We start from the raw sequence: 20,232 nt of genomic DNA, 5'->3' as shown, positions 1-20,232 counted from the left end.
TGCCTCACACCTAGCCCGTCTTCATGCTGTTGAAACCAAGGCGTTCAGAATCATTGGAATCTCCCGCGATGAAGGTAACTCCAAGGGCCTTTCACTCACTCACCGCAGGCAGGTTGGTGGTCTTTCCGTCTTCTACCGACTCCTCTCTGGCCTTGCCCCCCCAGCCCTCTCTGGGCTCTGTCCCCCAAATATTCCTACAGGTCGCACAAGATCTGCCTGCAACCCTCTTATGGTTAAACTGCCAAAATCAAGACTTTCTGCTCACCTTCACTCCTTCATTCCTCTTTTCTCCTGCCTCTGGAACAAACTCCCTCACTCTCTTCAATCCCACTCCACCCTCCAGGTCTTTAAAACAGCTGTTCACCACCATCTCTTATCCTCCCCCATCCAAAACCTTGATCTTTTCTACTCCCGCTAATTTCGGTCCCCTTGTGTTTTATACCTCTCCCCCCCGCCCCCTCCCCTTCCCACGCCTCCTGCCCTCAAGCCCTCTCCCTCCCACACTTCTCCCTGCTCTCAAATGTTGTGGTTGTGTGCTTCCCCTTCTCTCCCCATCTTGTCTTCCGCTCCCTCTTTTTGTATATTTTGTTTGTCTGGTTGATTTGTTTGTGAAATAAATGTTAGCTCTTTCACAAGCCTCGATTCAGTATACCAAAAAAAAAAAAAAAAAAAAAAAAAAAAAAAAGTGTGGTAGTGAGACGAGGAGTGGTGGATAACATGCACCGGTCTGAGCTGGGAGGGGAGGTGGTTCCATCATTGGTAGAGGCCCCTATGAAGAGTTTGGGAAGATGGTATACAGTGGAGTTGAATGATGTGGGAAGAGTGGAGGAGGTCAGGAACAAGCTTTTGAGAGGTGTGAAGAGGCTTGATGGATGTTTTTTTTTTTTTTTTTTTTTTTGAAATACATGGGCTAAGGCTTGTAATGGAGCTGACACACACACACACACACACACACACACACACACACACACACACACACACACACACACACACACACACACACACACACACACACACACACACACACACACACACACACACACACACACACACACCAAGGACATTCTGACGAGACAAACACAACACAGCCACTGAGCTTGGGGGAAGTGCTGTCACTACCGTCACTTCCCGGGATACTCTGGGTACCAGCGATGTCATAAAAATGGCGTCATGTTTATCACCGTAATTAGCGGGGCATTTCCTCAAGAGGAATTTCCTCCTCCCCATGGATGCCAACATATGGGGATTGTCGGTGCTCTACCATTTGAAGCAAGGAAGCAGCACGTACCATTTTTAACGTCTTTGGTGTGACTTGAACCGGTCCAAACCGGATGGGTGTTTTTTAGGAGACACCATCTCCTTACTGGATGGCCGTTGGCTCCTGAGGGGAGCTTGGTCCTAGCAGGGTGTCACAGTCGACCTTCCCACCAGCAAAGCCAGTGAGGGGTGTCTGTTTAGTCGCAGACAACCCGACCATGCAGCAGGTAGCACTGCGTTACATGTTACCAGTGGCAGTCCCAAAAGACAGACCTGACGATAAAAAGCGATGGTCTTACAGTTCGAGCTGTTTCTTTCTTCTGTTTAATCGTGGGGATGGTATCCTCTCTCAATCGTGGTGGATAACACGAAGATCTATAGCCATCTCTGTCGTTTCCTAACAGTGCTCTGTAAAATATTCCGAACATTTTATAGGCTCGATCTACACTTGGTTATTTCGGACCAACCTCATACAATTTCTGGCACTCTTAGGGTTTTTCAACCATTGCTATAGCATGGAACCATCTCGGGTTGTATTACTACGACCACAGATGGCACAATGAGGCATATTTGTGGAAACTGATATGCGATGTAACCCATAGACAGTACGAATATGGCGGTCAACTTCTTGAGTGTGACGTCAGGCTAAGCGTGAAGATTGCGACTATTAATCTGAAATTACCTACTTTATAAATCGCAAATCGGAAAAAGACACATCATATCTATTTTGCAGGGTCTCAAGCGATAGATTAGCATCGAGGGGGACTTTAGGAATCGAGGCGTCGAGGAATGTTGGTTTTCTTTTAACAGAGTAATCATCAAACTGTGCAAAATAAAGGGCGTTAGGCGTTGACACAAACCTTCAAGGGGATGGCTCTCAGAGAGAGAATGTTCAGAGTCATTTGGATCTGGTACATCCCGGTGGACATCAATGTCGTGCTCAGTTTTCACTTCCACTTTCACAAATAGATCTGAAAAAAGTAACTTTTATTAAATTCAGACAGTCCTGTGTCTCACACATAGCTGGTTTCATACTCTTAAAATGGCTGAATAAATATTGCATGATAAAATCGTTGATTTGAGTTTGGCATTGAAGAGAAAAGAAAAATCCCCTTGGGAATAGCAGCGTGTGAAAGAATTATGACATGGAAACATTACGCTCTGTACAAGCTGCCTATACAGGGTGAATCAAAAGTAGCGCCCGCGCCCGATTTCTGTTTTTTCGGCTGTCAGATTCTTTCTGGGATGTCATGTTGTTAATAATATTGTCTTGCCGATTATTAATTTTCTTCATTTATTTATTTTTGTTTTTGTTTTGCAGGTTATTGCTGAGAGTTTGGAAAGTTACTGAATTTGCATCAAATTGAACCATGAATTACCTTTGAATGAATCAACGCATTGCGGCCGTGAAACATTACTACAAATGTAATGAACAACCAACGATGGCGGCACGCCGTTTGGCACAGGAATTCGATATTAACCCACCCCAGGGGAGAAACATACGATTGATTGTCGAGAAATTTGAAGCAACAGGGTCGGTAGCCACTGCAAAGAAGTCCGGTCGTCTGAAAATGGCAACGAATGAGGAGACTGGAACAAAGTCCGCAAAAGTCAACTCGCCGTTTATCTGCAGAGTTGGAAGTGAGCCAATCAAGTGTTATCCGTATCCTTCACCAGAAAAACTGAAAACCTTACATTCCACGCTTACTGCATGCCCTTCATGATGGAGATGACGACCGCAGTCTTCAATTTTGCGAAGAGTTCTTACTAAACTTTACGAAGAGGACACAATGCTAGACAACATCTGGTGGTCAGATGAGGCATGTTTTAAGCTTAACGGCACAATTAACAGACACAATTGTGTCTACTGGGCTGCGGAGAACCCAAGAGTGACAGTTGAGAAGGAGGTAAATTTACCTGGCATGACAGTTTGGGCAGCCATATTTCCATTAGGGATAATTGGACCCTTTTTCTTTGAGGGATCTGTCACTGCAGAAATTTACCTGGATATGCTGCAAACCTTCTTTTGGCCAAGGGTACAAGATCAGGACTGTTATTTCCAGCAAGATGGAGCTCCACCTCATTATGGACGTCATGTTCGTCAGTGGCTTGATGAAAACTTTCCCGGAAAGTGGATCGGCCGCCGCGGTCCGATCGAGTGGCCGGCACGCTCCCCAGACCTTACACCTCCAGATTTCTTTATTTGGGGGCTCATGAAAGACCTTGTTTATCGTGAAAAGCCTCGTACCATTCAGGAATTGAAGGCTCAAATCACTGCAAAGTTTGAGGAAATTGATATCGAACTCTGCAAGCGTGTGTGCCACTCTGTGCCTGCTCGGCTGCAATTGTGCATCGATCACGAGGGAGGGCACTTTGAAAATTGCAAGTAAAACAGCTTGGTACACTTCCGTAATAATTTTCCCCAGAATAAATGGTGAGATAAACATGTCATTCATTTATTTCTACCTTCTTGTACACTGTAATACAAATGGCAAACAAACAATCAACTGACAGATATATATATATATATATATATATATATATATATATATATATATATGTATATGTATATATATATATATATATATATATATATATATATATATATATATATATATATATATATATATATATATATATATATATATATATATATATATATATATACAGTGGAACCTTGACTTACGAGTGCCCCAACTTACGAGTTTTTCGAGATACGAGCCGTCGCTCGGGCGGTTTATTGCTTTGAGATGCGAGCCGAGATCCGAGTTACGAGCTTTCGCCACCCGGTCACGTGGTTATCTTGCCGTGCAAGTACAGTATCTCTGTCGTATAGCGCTGCATTTTTGTTTTCGCATGTTGGTTATTTTGAGTTTACGCCACCAGGTGGGTTCTGGTCACGTGGTTATCTTGCCGTGCAAGTACAGTATCTCTGCCGTCAACTTGTTCAGAGTGCCGGCGATAGCTCGCCTTCTCTTTGTGGAAAACACGGTACTGAGAAGAAGAAGAGGATGATGTGCTTGGATATAAAACACGCAATCGTCGAAAAACATGAGCGAGGTGTCGAGGAGGACGTATATAACGGCAGAGGAGAAGAGCATGCCAGGCCACAACTTGTGGATATAAAACACGCAATCGTCGTGTTTTATATAAAACTTGTGCTTGGATATAAAACACGCAATCGTCGAAAAACATGAGCGAGGTGCCGAGGAGGACGTATATAACGGCAGAGGAGAAGAGCATGCCAGGCCACAACTTGTTCAGAGTGCCGGCGATAGCTCGCCTTCTCTTTGTGGAAAACACGGTACTGAGAAGAAGAAGAGGATGATGTGCTTGGATATAAAACACGCAATCGTCGAAAAACATGAGCGAGGTGTCGAGGAGGACGTATATAACGGCAGAGGAGAAGAGCATGCCAGGCCACAACTTGTGGATATAAAACACGCAATCGTCGTGTTTTATATACAACTTGTGCTTGGATATAAAACACGCAATCGTCGAAAAACATGAGCGAGGTGCCGAGGAGGACGTATATAACGGCAGAGGAGAAGAGCATGCCAGGCCACAACTTGTTCAGAGTGCCGGCGATAGCTCGCCTTCTCTTTGTGGAAAACACGGTGAGATCCTTAACATCCAACAACTAATGGGACGCAAACGGGGCGCCCAGTTTAGCGGTACACACATTGATGAATCACCCTGCCTGTGAAACACCGACATGACAGGTTATAGCTGGGTCGGGATTCAAACCCAGGCTGGACAGTTTAGACTTTAGAGTCAAGTGTGCGTACCTCCAGTCCAGGCCATCCTGCCAACTTGTATGCTGCATACAGGTGAAATATAAAGCGCGAGATATTTTTATATATACTGTATATTTAAAAAAAAATTGGTGTGGTTTTTGGCGGGCTGGAACGGATTAATAGCATTTCAATGCATTTCAATGGGGAAATTTGATTTGAGATACGAGCAATTTGAGTTACGAGCTCGGTCACAGAACGAATTAAACTCGTAAGTCAAGGTTCCACTGTATATATATATATATATATATATATATATATATATATATATATATATATATATATATATATATATATATTGTTACGGACGCGGTTTAGATGTTACTTTGGGCCGAGCGGATGGTCCACCGCGACCGTTACAGGATCCCCGATTGGCCCGACTCCCCCAACGTTGACCAGATCGCACCACAGATATTCAATTTGGAAACCTCTAAAGCGACCGAAAGAGAAGGAAAAGAGAAGAAGACAGAGTACGGAGGAATAACAGGATTTATTATACACACAAGCAAAAAGAAGGAGCGATCAAAATTATTTACAAGCAATGGATGGAAGAAGCAGTCACACAGTGCATCGTTAGCTTATACTAGTCTATTTACTTAACCCCAGGACAACGATTAGGACAGACGACGTTCACACTTACACGGAGGATATTGCAGGCAGGTATGGCTCGAGGATGGATGGTTGTTTTGGGAGGCAATGGAGGGTCCAGCGTCGATTGCTGCCTGGCGCGTCCTTTTCGTGGCCTGCGGCCCCTTAGCTGCCCCCTTAGCTGCAGCGCAGCTGGTCGCACGATGGCTTGCACACACCTGCTCGTTCAGGAGTCTTCCTTCTCCCCAGCAACAACGAGGGACAGCAAGCAAGATGACGGGGTAGAGCAAGAGCGGACGGGGTCAGAGCAAGAGGAGCAAGAGAGGCAAGAGGACGGGGTCAGAGCTGGAGGGGCAAGAGGGTGGAGTGCGTCCCGCGGTGGCTTATATTGGTTTCCTCACCGAACCTTCGCGCACTTTCTCGGGGTTTCCCGCTCCGCCCTCTCTTAGCCAAACCCCTTGTTCTGGGTTGGATGAGCGGGGCCGACTTACTCCTCCCCCCTATGACGAGGGGGGCGACCCGTCTTCTCTAGCCACTCCCCTTGTTCGTAATGGCCGCAAATGGCGAAAACCGGTCAGCAGCTGCAGGTACTGCGCCGTCACATTGCACAGCAGTTCAGTACTGCAATAACCGGTTGCTGTCAAAGCTCAAGTGGGGGAATCCCTGGCACTTGAGCTGCCATGGATCATCGGAGGGGCCTACGCTTATTTCGTTTGATGCAATGCAGTCAATCTAGTGGGAAACACATATTTAGCCTACATAGAATAAGGAAATAAACTATTTAAAAAGATATATCGTGGCCTGTGTGTAAGTTTCATGGAATTAACTAGGAGGACGGCTGCGACCATTATTTACATTACGAGGGTGTTACACACAACAAAACCATACTTTTCACATTCGTTACACTTCCTCCAAAATTGTTACACTTTTCAAAACCGTTACACTTCTCAAATTCGTTACAATATATACAGTATATATATATTAGGACCTGTATGCAGCATACAAGTTGGCAGGATGGCCTGGACTGGAGGTACGCACACTTGACTCTAAAGTCTAAACTGTCCAGCCTGGGTTTGAATCCCGACCCAGCTATAACCTGTCATGGGTGAATCACAGGCAGGGTGATTCATCAATGGGTGTACCGCTAAACTGGGCGCCCCGTTTGCGTCCCATTAGTTGTTGGATGTTAAGGATCTCACCGTGTTTTCCACAAAGAGAAGGCGAGCTATCGCCGGCACTCTGAACAAGTTGACGGCAGAGATACTGTACTTGCACGGCATGATAACCACGTGTCGCACGATCTCTTGTCATGGTCCACAAGATTATCACAGAGAGGTGCAGCTTCCAGCGTTTCGAGATCTGATCCAGGCCTATCCAACGAGACCGGTCCCAGCGTTCTAGGCCCGGTGGTTGTCTCAGACGGACCCGACAACGGCAGTGTTCGTTTTAACTCGATTCGATTCGAGCGCCGACGTGCCGGCGAACAAAACCGGTCATATCTTTTGAACGCGTGGCTCGATTTTTACAAAACAAGTCAAGTGAATCCACTTGGATTCCGCCCAGGTTGGCACATGGAAATTATGATGTAGCATAATTATCATCTCGGGTCAAGATTTGAAATTATGCCATGGTTTTTGTAAAATTGCTACTAGTATTCACATTATGTACTTTCACCAAAACATACATCATCATAGAAACATACATAGAATTTGGGTCCTCTGGGTCATTTGGGTCCTCTGGGTCCTCTGGGTCATTTGGGTCCTCTGGGTCATTTGGGTCCTCTGGGTCCTCTGGGTCATTTGGGTCCTCTGGGTCATTTGGGTCCTCTGGGTCCTCTGGGTCATTTGGGTCCTCTGGGTCCTCTGGGTCATTTGGGTCCTCTGGGTCATTTGGGTCATTTGGGTCCTCTGGGTCATTTGGGTCCTCTGGGTCATTTGGGTCCTCTGGGTCATTTGGGTCCTCTGGGTCATTTGGGTCCTCTGGGTCATTTGGGTCCTCTGGGTCATTTGGGTCCTCTGGGTCATTTGGGTCCTCTGGGTCATTTGGGTCCTCTGGGTCATTTGGGTCCTCTGGGTCATTTGGGTCCTCTGGGTCATTTGGGTCCTCTGGGTCATTTGGGTCCTCTGGGTCATTTGGGTCCTCTGGGTCATTTGGGTCCTCTGGGTCATTTGGGTCCTCTGGGTCATTTGGGTCCTCTGGGTCATTTGGGTCCTCTGGGTCATTTGGGTCCTCTGGGTCATTTGGGTCCTCTGGGTCATTTGGGTCCTCTGGGTCATTTGGGTCCTCTGGGTCATTTGGGTCCTCTGGGTCATTTGGGTCCTCTGGGTCATTTGGAGGTCATTTGGGTCATTTGGGTCCTCTGGGTCATTTGGGTCCTCTGGGTCATTTGGGTCCTCTGGGTCATTTGGGTCCTCTGGGTCATTTGGGTCATTTGGGTCCTCTGGGTCATTTGGGTCCTCTGGGTCATTTGGGTCCTCTGGGTCATTTGGGTCCTCTGGGTCCTCTGGGTCATTTGGGTCCTTTGGGTCCTCTGGGTCCTCTGGGTCATTTGGGTCCTCTCGGTCCTCTGGGTCATTTGGGTCCTCTGGGTCATTTGGGTCCTCTGGGTCATTTGGGTCCTCTGGGTCATTTGGGTCCTCTGGGTCATTTGGGTCCTCTGGGTCATTTGGGTCCTCTGGGTCATTTGGGTCATTTGGGTCCTCTGGGTCATTTGGGTCCTCTGGGTCATTTGGGTCCTCTGGGTCATTTGGGTCCTCTGGGTCATTTGGGTCCTCTGGGTCATTTGGGTCCTCTGGGTCATTTGGGTCCTCTGGGTCATTTGGGTCATTTGGGTCCTCTGGGTCATTTGGGTCCTCTGGGTCATTTGGGTCATTTGGGTCCTCTGGGTCATTTGGGTCCTCTGGGTCATTTGGGTCCTCTGGGTCATTTGGGTCCTCTGGGTCCTCTGGGTCCTCTGGGTCATTTGGGTCCTCTCGGTCCTCTGGGTCATTTGGGTCCTCTGGGTCATTTGGGTCCTCTGGGTCATTTGGGTCCTCTGGGTCATTTGGGTCCTCTGGGTCATTTGGGTCCTCTGGGTCCTCTGGGTCATTTGGGTCCTCTGGGTCATTTGGGTCCTCTGGGTCATTTGGGTCCTCTGGGTCATTTGGGTCCTCTGGGTCATTTGGGTCCTCTGGGTCATTTGGGTCCTCTGGGTCATTTGGGTCATTTGGGTCCTCTGGGTCATTTGGGTCCTCTGGGTCATTTGGGTCCTCTGGGTCATTTGGGTCCTCTGGGTCATTTGGGTCATTTGGGTCCTCTGGGTCATTTGGGTCCTCTGGGTCATTTGGGTCCTCTGGGTCATTTGGGTCCTCTGGGTCATTTGGGTCCTCTGGGTCATTTGGGTCCTCTGGGTCATTTGGGTCCTCTGGGTCATTTGGGTCCTCTGGGTCATTTGGGTCCTCTGGGTCATTTGGGTCCTCTGGGTCATTTGGGTCCTCTGGGTCATTTGGGTCCTATATTCCTATCCTATAACATATATATCTCCTATAACCTATCCTATAAATATAGATTTGATGACGTCATGTTTACACATCTGAGCGACAGAAACGAGCTTCACTTTTGAGCGCCCGAAATTCCCAGGCAAACGCTATAACGCACCAGGTTTACAACCTGTGCGTTAATAAACTTTTTCTTGAAGGTCTGAACCGTGCGCTCAAAACGATACCGAGTTTGACCCTGAGAGAGCCGTTTTGCGCCGGCAAAGGCGCCTTGTGTGACGTGAGGACCACGTCGTGCTGCATAGATTATCATAAATTATCATATCATTATCGGCGGCGTTATATATCATTAGCGCTATACGACAGAGATACTGTACTTGAACGGCAAGATAACCACGTGACCGGGTGGCGAAAGCTCGTAACTCGGATCTCGGCTCGCATCTCAAAGCAATAAACTGCCAGAGTGACGGCTCGTATCTCGAAAAACTCGTAAGTTGGGGCACTCGTAAGTCGAGGTTCCACTGTATATATATATATATATATATATACAGACTTGGCATTTAATATGGAATATATATTTTTTCTTGACTTGGGTTTACTTTCTTAACTCAGTGTATCAATCTGGTGAGTTTCTTTTACACTTTGGTGATTTATTTGTTAAAAGAACCATGTCACTGATTGTCTGTCGCAGCAAGAAGTCAACAACAGGATTATATCACAGGTGGCGTGGCAAAATGTACGGACAGGTGCATTTGATGATTGGCTTCACAGTCGGGTATACAAGGGTTGTTGCGTTCTGTATTAGTGGAAAACAACTGCTGCACGTCTCCAAAAGTTATTGCCGCTTCCTCTGGAGATGGTCCGTCAACTCGACAATGCTGTTTGTCATGGAGTGGTGGCTTTACGAAATTACGGCATGAAACAGCGTGCTATTACTCGGCAGTATGGCATCACTCAAGGTCAGGTGTCAAAGATCCTGAAACGAAATGCTCAGAGGGGTGTCCCTACTCCAATACCGAGGCCAGGACGTCCCCGCAGAACCACAAGGAGGGATGATCGCCAGCTGCACTGGTTAGTCCGCAATGGCCATACCAAGTCAGCTAATCGGCTTAGGGCTGAGTGGCAGCAACTGACAAATGTGCCTGTATCCAGAAGGTTAGTCAACCAACGACTGGTTCAAGCAGGCTATCGTGCCAGGCATCCCCTGAGAAAGCCATGCCTGACCAGACAACACTGCCAGCGCCGATTGCAGTGGGCCAGAGAGCACCGTCAATGGCAGCCAGGACACTGGAATCACGTGACCTTCAGTGACGAGTCTAGATTTCTGGTCTATCGTCAAGATGGCCACGTCCGAGTGCGCAGACAAGTGCATGAAGCCTACAACAAAGATTGTATAGTGCCAAGAGTCCAAGCTGGAGGTGGTGGGGTGACCGTTTGGGCTGCTTTTCATGCAGGGGGCAAAACTGACCTGGTTGTTCTGAATGGAAACCTGAACCAGGTCACGTACAGGGCTAATCTGGAAGAAACATTGCTTCCATTTGCTCGTGCAGCCTTTCAAGGAAACTTTGTCTTCCAAGATGACAATGCACGGCCTCATCGTGCTCGCATGATCCAACACTTTCTTGCTGACCGTGGTGTAGAGCATATGGAGTGGCCTGCCATGTCCCCGGATATGAATCCGATAGAGAACTTGTGGGCAGAATTAACGCGTCAAATCGACCACTTGGACCAGCAGCCGACCTCTGTGCATGAAATGCAGCAGGCTATTGTCACTGCATGGCAAGCGATTCCTATCCAAGCCTTGGCAAATCTCGTGAACAGCATGCCTCGACGTGTACGTGCTCTCCTGAATGCTTGTGGGGGTTACACGAAGTACTGAACTGTAATTTTACTGTCCATAATCCCAGTCGTAATTTAACTTTTGTTTTTGTTAAAAAAAATTTTGGCTAATGTGCAAAATAAAGAGATACTTCTGGAAAACATACAGAAGTTTAACACAGTACTGTCCATGAATTGAGTTTGATATCAGTTTACATCACTTTCAAGGATCAATTTATTTGTTTCGAAATGTCAAATGTGGTTTTTGTTTCTTTTAAAGGTCACATTAACAAAATCTAAAATAATTTCAACATAATTCCAATGAACTTTTGGTTCTAAGACACCTTGAAAAGTAAGTTCACCCCCACAAAAAAAATATTCCATATTAAATGCCAAGTCTGTATATATTGTTGCGGATATGGGATTTGGCCTCCATCCATATCCGCTTGTAAATATTCCCCTATTTCCCCAATACTCCCCAACTATCCCCAATCCCCCATTCCCTAGTCCCATTGTCTGTAAACAACACTCTGTAGAACCGACCTTCCCCTTTTTCCCCCATTAAATGTCGTGCCCAGGTTCACCGCATCTCACGTAGACAACTATAGGACATCTTGCAAGTTATTCTTAGTCTATGTCAGTTAAGGACTCGTTTCCATTAATTCTGACTCTTCGTTGCACCAGAATGTGATTGTATGGCACCAGTAGTAAGTTTAGGACCTCCCAATACCTCCCCACAATCTCATCTCCGCATCCTCCCATCATCTCATGGAACTACAACAACAACAACAACAACTACAACAACAGCGGGGGCGGCGCGGCAGCGGCGCGGGGAGTGCGCGTCCTCACTCCGGCTTGGTTAGCCGCCATTGACCACGTGCTCCGACGGGGTTACCACACAGGGGCTGACTGTCAGCTCCTCGTCAAGGGCGGAGCCCGGTAACCCCCCCGCACCCAATAAGAAGCGGCGGACCGATTCCATCTGGGGCGGAGCTAACGAGCCGAGGGCGTGTCACTCCCCGCTGGATATACGCAGCCACTTACCGGAGGTGACGTCAGATGCGGCCCCAGCTTGGAGAGAGAAGTCGCCACCTCCGAGCGCTGAATACCTCCCCGCATCTCTGGACCGGACCGCGTTGATTCTGCCCCTGAGCTCAAGGTGCACCTTGAGCTATCAACTGCCTGCCCCTCCTTGCCATCAATCCCTGTGTGAGTCAGTCTTGTCCCGTTTATCTGTGGTCTGTCGGGGCTAAGATAAGACCGTGTTTAAGTGCCCACCTTTCTGTGCCGTACCTCTCGTCCGTGTAATCTAAACGTTCCGCATACCCAATATTATATCCTCCTCCGGAGGTCTTGAGAACTGTACCCCTGGTGTCGTGTCATTTAACCCAGCCGTTGTGTCCTTTCCTTCATTGATTTAGCATAGCGCGATTCGGCCAACGTTCGAGTGGAATCGGGTAAACTGTGCAGACGCGGTCATACCAAACCGCTCGGTAAACTAACATCCAAAACCGCGTCTGTAACAATATATATATATATATATATATATATATATATATATATATATATATATATATATATATATATATATATATATATATATATATACATAAATATATATATATATACATAAATAAACAAATCGGGCGCTACTTTTGACTCACCCTGTATGTTTACGAGATGCTTCATGTCCGACCACAAATTCAATGGCAATTTCTCCATCTCAGATATACAGCCATGGCCAAAAATATTGGCACCTTTGCACTTTTTTCAAATAATGCACCATTTCTTCCAGAAAATTGTTGAAATTAAAAAATATTTTGGTATCCACATTGTATTTCTTTGGTTTGCAGTGGAACAAAACAAAAAAAGCTGAAAAAATTACTAAATCTTAGCTTATTCCACACAGAAATCCTAAAATGGCCCGGACAATATTATTGGCACCTTTTAGAAGTTTTTAGAAACAATTAGGTTTCAAACAAGTGATTCTCCTTTACTTTGGAATTGAACTCAACAGTGGTGAGTTGCAGGTGCCTGCAATATAAAAATCACTCATTCAACCAGTTTGAATCGAGACAAGCGTTACGCCTAGGTCCCCCGTCGGTGAAGTGATGAGTTGACAAAGTGGACGACGCAAGGCGGCCATCTTGGATTTTGACGTGGCGACCCAATTTTCAATAGCGTTCTTCCTTATGCCTAGATACACCCACACACCAGATTAGAAGTTGGTACTTCGCTTATTTTTCAAGATATTCCGCTCACAAGGTTCAGACATATACAGTCACGTGAAAAAGTAAGTACCCCCCATGTAAAGTTTTGACTTTTTCAACATATTTCAACATACAGCTATTTGATCTTCATTTCAACAATATTGACAGATAAAGGTGATATAATATAACAAATATCATGAAACATTTACATTTTGTAGTCCATTGTATAATTTAAATAAACATAAATGCAAATTTCACATGTGGAAAAAGTAAGTACACGCCTACATTTATCACTACTTCAAATACCTAAAATTAGAATCAGGTGCACCAGCTCAGATGAAAATGATTAGAACATGGTTAGAGAGGATCTTGGAGGAACCAATCTTATTTAAACCTCAGACATTTAGTTTGGTTTGCTCTTTGTTGTTGAAGTGTGCGGCATCACCATGCCTAGATCAAAAGAGCTCCCTGAGGTCATCAGAAAGATGGTTATAGATGCCTCCGGGTCTGGGAAGGGATTTAAAAAGATCTACAAACAATTTGAAATCAATCATTCGACTGTCTGGAAGATCATCTACAAGTGGAGAATATTCCAAACAACTGCCAACTTGTTCAGGCCAGGCCGCCCCAGCAAGTTCAGCCCGAGAGCAGACTGCAAGATGTTTAAAGAAGTCTCTGAAGGTCTGAAAGAACCCCAGAATGTCATCACGGGACCTACAGGTAGCTCTTGCCACTGTTGATGTCAAAGTGCACGAGTCTACCATTAGAAAGAGGCTGCACAAATTTTATCTAGCTGGGAGGTGTGCCAGGAGGAAACCTTTGCTGTCCAGAAAGAACATCAGGGCAAGATTAAAGTTTGCCAATGAACACCTAGGCAAAGACCAGCACTTCTGGTACAATGTGCTCTGGACAGATGAGTCAAAGGTAGAGCTATTTGGCCACAGTACCAGAAGACATGTTTGGTGAAAACCAAAGACAGCATTTGACCACAAGAACCTGATACCAACTGTAAAGCATGGTGGTGGAAATATTATGGTTTGGGGCAGCTTTGCTGCATCAGGGCCTGGGCAGCTCACCATCATATAATCCACTATGAATTCTTCATTGTACCAGAGGGTGCTTGAGGATAATGTGAGGCCATCTATCAGAAAGTTGAAGCTCAACCGAAGGTGGACCTTGCAACATGACAATGACCCTAAACATACCAGTACATTCACCAAGGAATGGCTGAAAAGAAAAATTGAGGGTTCTGGAATGGCCAAGTCAAAGCCCGGATCTAAATCCCATCGAGATGTTGTGGGGGGATTTGAAACGAGCTGTGCATGCAAGAAACCCCTCAAACATCGCACAGCTGAAAGAATTCTGCATGGAGGAGTGGGCAAAAATTTCTCCCAGTCGATGTCAGAGACTGGTAGACAGTTATAAGAAACGCCTACTTGAGGTTGTTTCTGCCAAAGGGGGCAATACCACCTATTAGAGCCAAGGGTGTACTTACTTTTTCCACATGCAAAATTTGCATTTATGTTTATTTAAATTATACAATGGACTACAAAATGTAAATGTTTCATGATATTTGTTGCATTATATCACCTTTATCTATCAATATTGTTGAAATGAAGATTAAAAGGCTGTATGTTGAAATATTTGAAAAAGTCAAAACTTTACATGGGGTGTACTTACTTTTTCACGTGACTGTATATGGTGGCGGCCATCTTGGATTTTGATGTGGCGACCCAATTTTCAATAGCGTTCTTCCTTATGCCTAGATACATCCACACACCAGATTAGAAGTTGGTACTTCGCTTATTTTTCAGGATATTCCGCTCACAAGGTTCAGAGATACATGCCGGCGGCCATCTTGGATTTTGACGTGGCGACCCAATTTTCATTAGCGTTCTTCCTTATGTGTAGATACACCCACACACCAGACTAGAAGTTAGTCGTTCGTTTATTTTTCAAGATATTTCGCTCACAAGGTTGAGACATATATATGGTGGTGGCCATATTGGATTTTGACGTGGCGATCCAATTTTCAATAGCGTTCTTCCTTATGCCTAGATACACCCACACACCAGATTATAAGTTGGTACTTCTCTTATTTTTCAAGATATTCCGCTCACAAGGTTCAGACATACATGGTGGTGGCCTTCTTGGATTTTGACGTGGGTTGCACCCACACACCAAATTAGAATTCGGTCCTTTGCTTACGCACGCACGCACGGAAAAACCATCGTCCCCCTTTCGCTCCGCGGTGCGACGGGGGACAAAAAGGAGTCATTCTGCTGTTTTGTGTTACTGTGTGAACCGTGATGAGCAGGGAGAAAAGAAAGAAAACCAGAGAATTGTCTGAGGAGGTCAGACACTAGATCATAGCCAAGCATGGACAATCTCAAGGCTACAAGTTCATCTCCGGAGACCTTGATGTGCCTGTGTCCACCGTACGCAATGTTATCAGGAGGTCTAAGGCCCATGACACTGTAGCCAACCTCCCTGGACGTGGCCGCAAGAGAAAACTTGATCGAGGATTGCAGCGAAGGATTGTTCGAATAGTGGAGAAAGCACCTCGATCAACTGCCAAACAGATTCAAGCTGACCTTCACATACAAGGTACGACAGTTTCAACTCGCACAACCATCGCCAACTCAATGAAAAGAGATCCATGAGGACCCCACTGCTGCTGAGAGAGAGACAAAAGAAAGCCCAACCGGAGTTTTCCAAAACACACCTGAACAAGCCAAAATCCTTCTGGGAGAATGTGCTGTAGACAGATGAGACCAAATTAGAGCATTTTTGGTAAAGCACATCATCTCTATGTTTACAGAAAACAAAATGAAGCCTTCAAAGAAAAGAACACCTTCCTTACAGTCAAACATGAGGAGGTTCAGTGATGTTTTGGAGTGGCTGTGCTGCCTCTGGCACTGGGTGCCCTAAATGTGTGCACGGCATCATGATATCAGGAGATTACCAAGGCATGTTGGAGCGCAATGTTCAACCTCGTGACAGAAAGCAGGGTTTCCGTCGAAATTAATGAGCCTTGCAGCAGGACAATGACCCCAAACACACTTCAACAAGCACCTAGGAATGGTTCAAGACAAAATGCTGGACTGTTCTGAAGTGGCCAGCAATGAGTCCAGATGCAAATCTGCAACCCAGCAAGTCCAGAACCCAGCAAGCACTGAACTGGACAACATTGACAATCTGTGCCAAAGGGTGCAAACAGCTGGAGAAAGATTTGGAGTACCAAACGTCTGCCTGTCATCTTCTTTCACTTCATAAAATTTTTACAGTTCAGGAACAAATTGGAACAACTCACTGATAACTTCCGGCTTCCAGGTCTGCTGGCGAGGTAGTGTTCTTCCAAGCTGTCCATTTCATCAAAGTTAAGTATTTTCCCGTTTGTGTTTTTGTCAAAACTGTTGCCCCTCATGTTTTTCTCTCCTTCCTTCATATCTCAATCCTCTCCAGCCGATACCTTTCCAATTATAGTTTTCACCATACTCCTTCAACCTTGCTCCTTCTTCTCAGATCCACTTTCACCTAACCTTTAAAAAAAAAAAAATTTTTTTTACGAAGAATTTGAAAAGTAGGCCCCCTCCTCCCGTACTAACAAAATTGCTGATACACCTTCATGTTCCTTCGTTCTCTGCTCACCTGGCTGTCAATCCCCTATTCTTCTGTTCCTGCTTCTGAACCTGTTCTGGAATCCTTCCTTCTCCTTTGACTCCATGCCCTCACTTCAGGGAATTTCCCAGATAGCTTTCACGTTTTAGTTTAAAAATTTCCCCCTGAAGTGCTGTATTCTGTTGTATATTACAACACACTTTTCTCCTTCCTCTTTAAAAGGTGGTCTTCGATTTGCTCCTCAAATCACTCCATTTCAAATAAAAATTCAATCTCTTACAGTTCTTCCTTTCTACATTCCCTAAACTCACCTGCATTCCACCCCTCCTCCAACATTTTCAAACGTATCTCTGACTTGAAAAATCACAAAAAACTCATTTTGCAAGAAATGTTCATATTCCATTAATCGTCCAACACTTTCTAAAATCCCAACTCACCCCTCCCCTCCTAAACTCCCACCTCACCCCTTCCATTCAAATCTCCCCCTCAACCCTCCCCTCCTAAACTCTCCCTCCCCTCCTAAACTCCCCCTCCCCTCATAAACTCCCCCTCCCCTCATAAACTCCCCCTCATCCCTCTCCTCATAAACTCCCCCTCATCCCTCTCCTCATAAACTCCCCCTCATCCCTCTCCTCCTAAACTCCCCCTCACCCCTCCCCTCCTAAATTCCCCCCTCACCTCTCCCTTCCTAAACTCCCCCCTCACCTCTCCCCTCCTAAACTCCCCCCTCACCTCTCCCCTCCTAAACTCCCCCCTAACCCCTCTGCTTCAAATCTCCCCCCTCACCACTCCCCTCCCAAACTCCCCCTCTCCCCTCCCATAAAAACTTCCCCTTCACCTTCAAATTTCCCCACCCTCCTTTTTTCTCCAATTCTCCCCTCTCACCCATCCTCCTCAAAGCGTCTTCCCCCTTCTTCTCCCTTCCAACTCTCACCTCCATCTCCCCCAACCTTCTTCCTCGATCTTCCCCCCTCCTCAAACAACATCTCACTGTGCCTCATCCAATCACCATCAAACCTTTTGTCCTCCTCGTCCTTCCCTTTCTCTTCTGAAATCTCCGACACACAATCAATAGCTCTCCCTACCTCCTCTTCCTCTTCTTCCTCATCTTACCCTACCCCTCCCCTGTCCTGTCCTGTATCCGATGCTTCCCCTTCCTCTTCCTTAACGGTATGGACCTCAAACATCCAGGGCCTTTGCTCAAACCTGACTGATCTCTCCAAAAAGGTTGCTTCTGACAAACCAGACAATTTGCTGAACAGAAACTTTCCTCCTTCAAGATGTCTCTCATTCCTTAATATCTCTTCCTGGTTACTCCCTCCTCCGGTATGACAGACCTGAGCTTCGTCCTGGTGGTGGGGTTGCTATCTTTATCAAAAACTATCTTCCTTACTCTCCTTGCACTGTCCTCTCTCCACCCACCCCCAGGAGTACCTCTGGCTACGGCTTCCACTCCACTCCCACCTTTTGTTCATATGTGTTCTGTACCGTCCTCCAAACAGTGATGACTCCATTTACATGTCGCTGTCTGACAACATGGACCAACTTCTATCCACTCATCCCAACTCTCTCTTCCTCAAATGTGGTGACTTCAACTGTCATCATGCCAGATATCTGGGTGTGGGTTCCTCTCACACCAGCCACGGCACCTCAGCAAAATAATTCTGCAACTCATTGGGACAGACACAATCTGTCAATTTCCCGACCCAGATCTTAACGGAGCATCTTCTCTTCTAGACTTGGTTATGACAAACTTCCCTGCAAATGTCTGCTGCTCTTCTTCTGCTCCAATCGGTTTTTCTGATCATGCGCTTTTAAAAGTGGACATCTCTGTGGCCATTCTCAGAGAGCCTCCTCAGCGTCGACGAGTCTGGCATTTCACTGAGGCCAACTGGCATGGTCTTCAAGCAGCCATCAATCATCTGGACTGGTCTCCCATCTCTACTGCCTCTGACATCAACTCTTCCTGGGAATTCTCCCAAAGTAAAGTGCTCTCTCTCATGCACAGATTTATCCCATCTCGTCTTCAGTTGTCATACCCTTCCTCCCGTCCATGGTGCATGGAATCTTGTGGTGAGGCAGTTGCCCTGAAACAACTTGCCTTTGCCTCCTGGAAAGCAAATCCTATGGAAGGCAATCTCCATTCCTTTCACAAAGCTCGGAACAAGTGTGTGTCGACCCTCAGGAGAGCCAGGAAACACTATCTTTCTACTCTCAAGACTGAACTCTCAAACTTGTCTCCCTCTTCAAAATCCTGGTGGCATCTGGTCAAATCTGTTTCTGGTGTTTGTTCCACCTCCATCCCCTCCCTTACCTCAAATGGCTACACAGCTGACTCCACACGTGAAAAAGCTGAATGCCTTAACTCTGTGTTTGCCTCAAAATCTTGTGTCCCAAACCCGTCTCTCTCAGTACCCACCTTACCCAGTCGTAACCAGATTCTCCTGGACTCTGTGTCCTTCTCTCCTGACAAGGTGGATACGTTTCTGTCAATCCTCGACTCTGATTCGGCAACTGGACCAGACGGCATCAGCCCACGGGTCCTAAAATCCTGCTCTGCCGCTCTATCTCACCCTCTCACTGTTCTCTTCACCCTCTCTTTTACTCAAGGTCATCTGCCATCAGCTTGGAAATCAGCAAACATTACCGCTTCAGACAAAAAGGAGCAAAAACAGATCCTTGCAACAACAGACCAATCAGCCTGCTCCCAATTGTCAGCAAAGTCATGGAATCCATCATTGCTTCCGATATCAAATCCTTCCTCTTCTCCAATGGCTTCATCTCCGATCATCAATTTGGATTCAGACCAGGTCATTCTACTCTGGACATGTTGCTTCTGCTGTCTCAACAATGGATGGAGGTCCTCAATGCCAAACAGGAAATCAGAGCTGTCTCCCGTGACATATCACGTGCCTTCGATACGGTCTGGCACCCCGCTCTGCTTACCAAACTCTCCTCCTATGGTATCCATGGAAATCTCCACGCATGGCTTGCGGACCTCCTCACCGGTCGCAGTCAACGTGTGGCCCTGAATGGGTTTCTCTCATCTCCTCTTCCTGTTCAGGCTGGAGTTCCCCAAGGCAGTGTTCTGGGCCCTGTGCTTTTTCTGGTCTTCATCAATGATCTCTCCTACTCTCTGGAAAATCCTCTCTATCTCTTTGCTGATGATTCCACTCTCTGCCGCTCCATACCTCATCTCTCAGATCGGCAGGCAGCAGCTTCCTCACTCTCTGCAGACCTGGACAAAATCACAGACTGGTCAAACAAGTGGAACATGTCTTTCAATCCTGACAAATCTCACACTCTTACTATGTCTGTCTGAAAAGACCGTCTGGACAACCCTCCAATCTACTTTCTCAACAATCCTCTCCAAGAAGTTCTGTCACTCAAGCTTTTGGGTCTCACTATCTGCCATGATCTTTCCTGGGAAAACCACATTTCCAAGCCTCCAAAGCCAGTCGCCGACTC

General features: G+C 46.3%; 1 protein-coding gene across 10 annotated transcripts in view; it reads right to left on the bottom strand.

The window, feature by feature from the left end:
* LOC137413618 (uncharacterized) overlaps positions 1-20,232 on the bottom strand; it is a 217,936-nt gene that overhangs the window by 10,400 nt on the left and 187,304 nt on the right. For 5 of the 10 annotated variants that reach the window (XM_078778413.1, XM_078778411.1, XM_078778412.1 and 2 more), the window contains 2 exons: positions 5,692-5,877; positions 2,118-2,228 (listed from right to left, as the gene is read on the bottom strand). In XM_078778413.1, coding sequence (XP_078634539.1) covers positions 2,118-2,228; positions 5,692-5,877 — 297 coding nt within the window. The remainder of the gene's footprint in view (positions 1-2,117; positions 2,229-5,691; positions 5,878-20,232) is intronic. The other 5 variants (XM_078778409.1, XM_068099050.2, XM_068099051.2 and 2 more) reach the window with 1 other exon arrangement.

Source organism: Myxine glutinosa, chromosome 5, assembly GCF_964187855.1.
Source record: "Myxine glutinosa chromosome 5, kmMyxGlut1.1, whole genome shotgun sequence".
In the NCBI taxonomy this organism is placed as follows: Eukaryota; Metazoa; Chordata; class Myxini; order Myxiniformes; family Myxinidae; genus Myxine; species Myxine glutinosa.
Note: the sequence above shows the minus strand (reverse complement) of the source record. Positions and strands in the feature narration are given on the sequence as shown.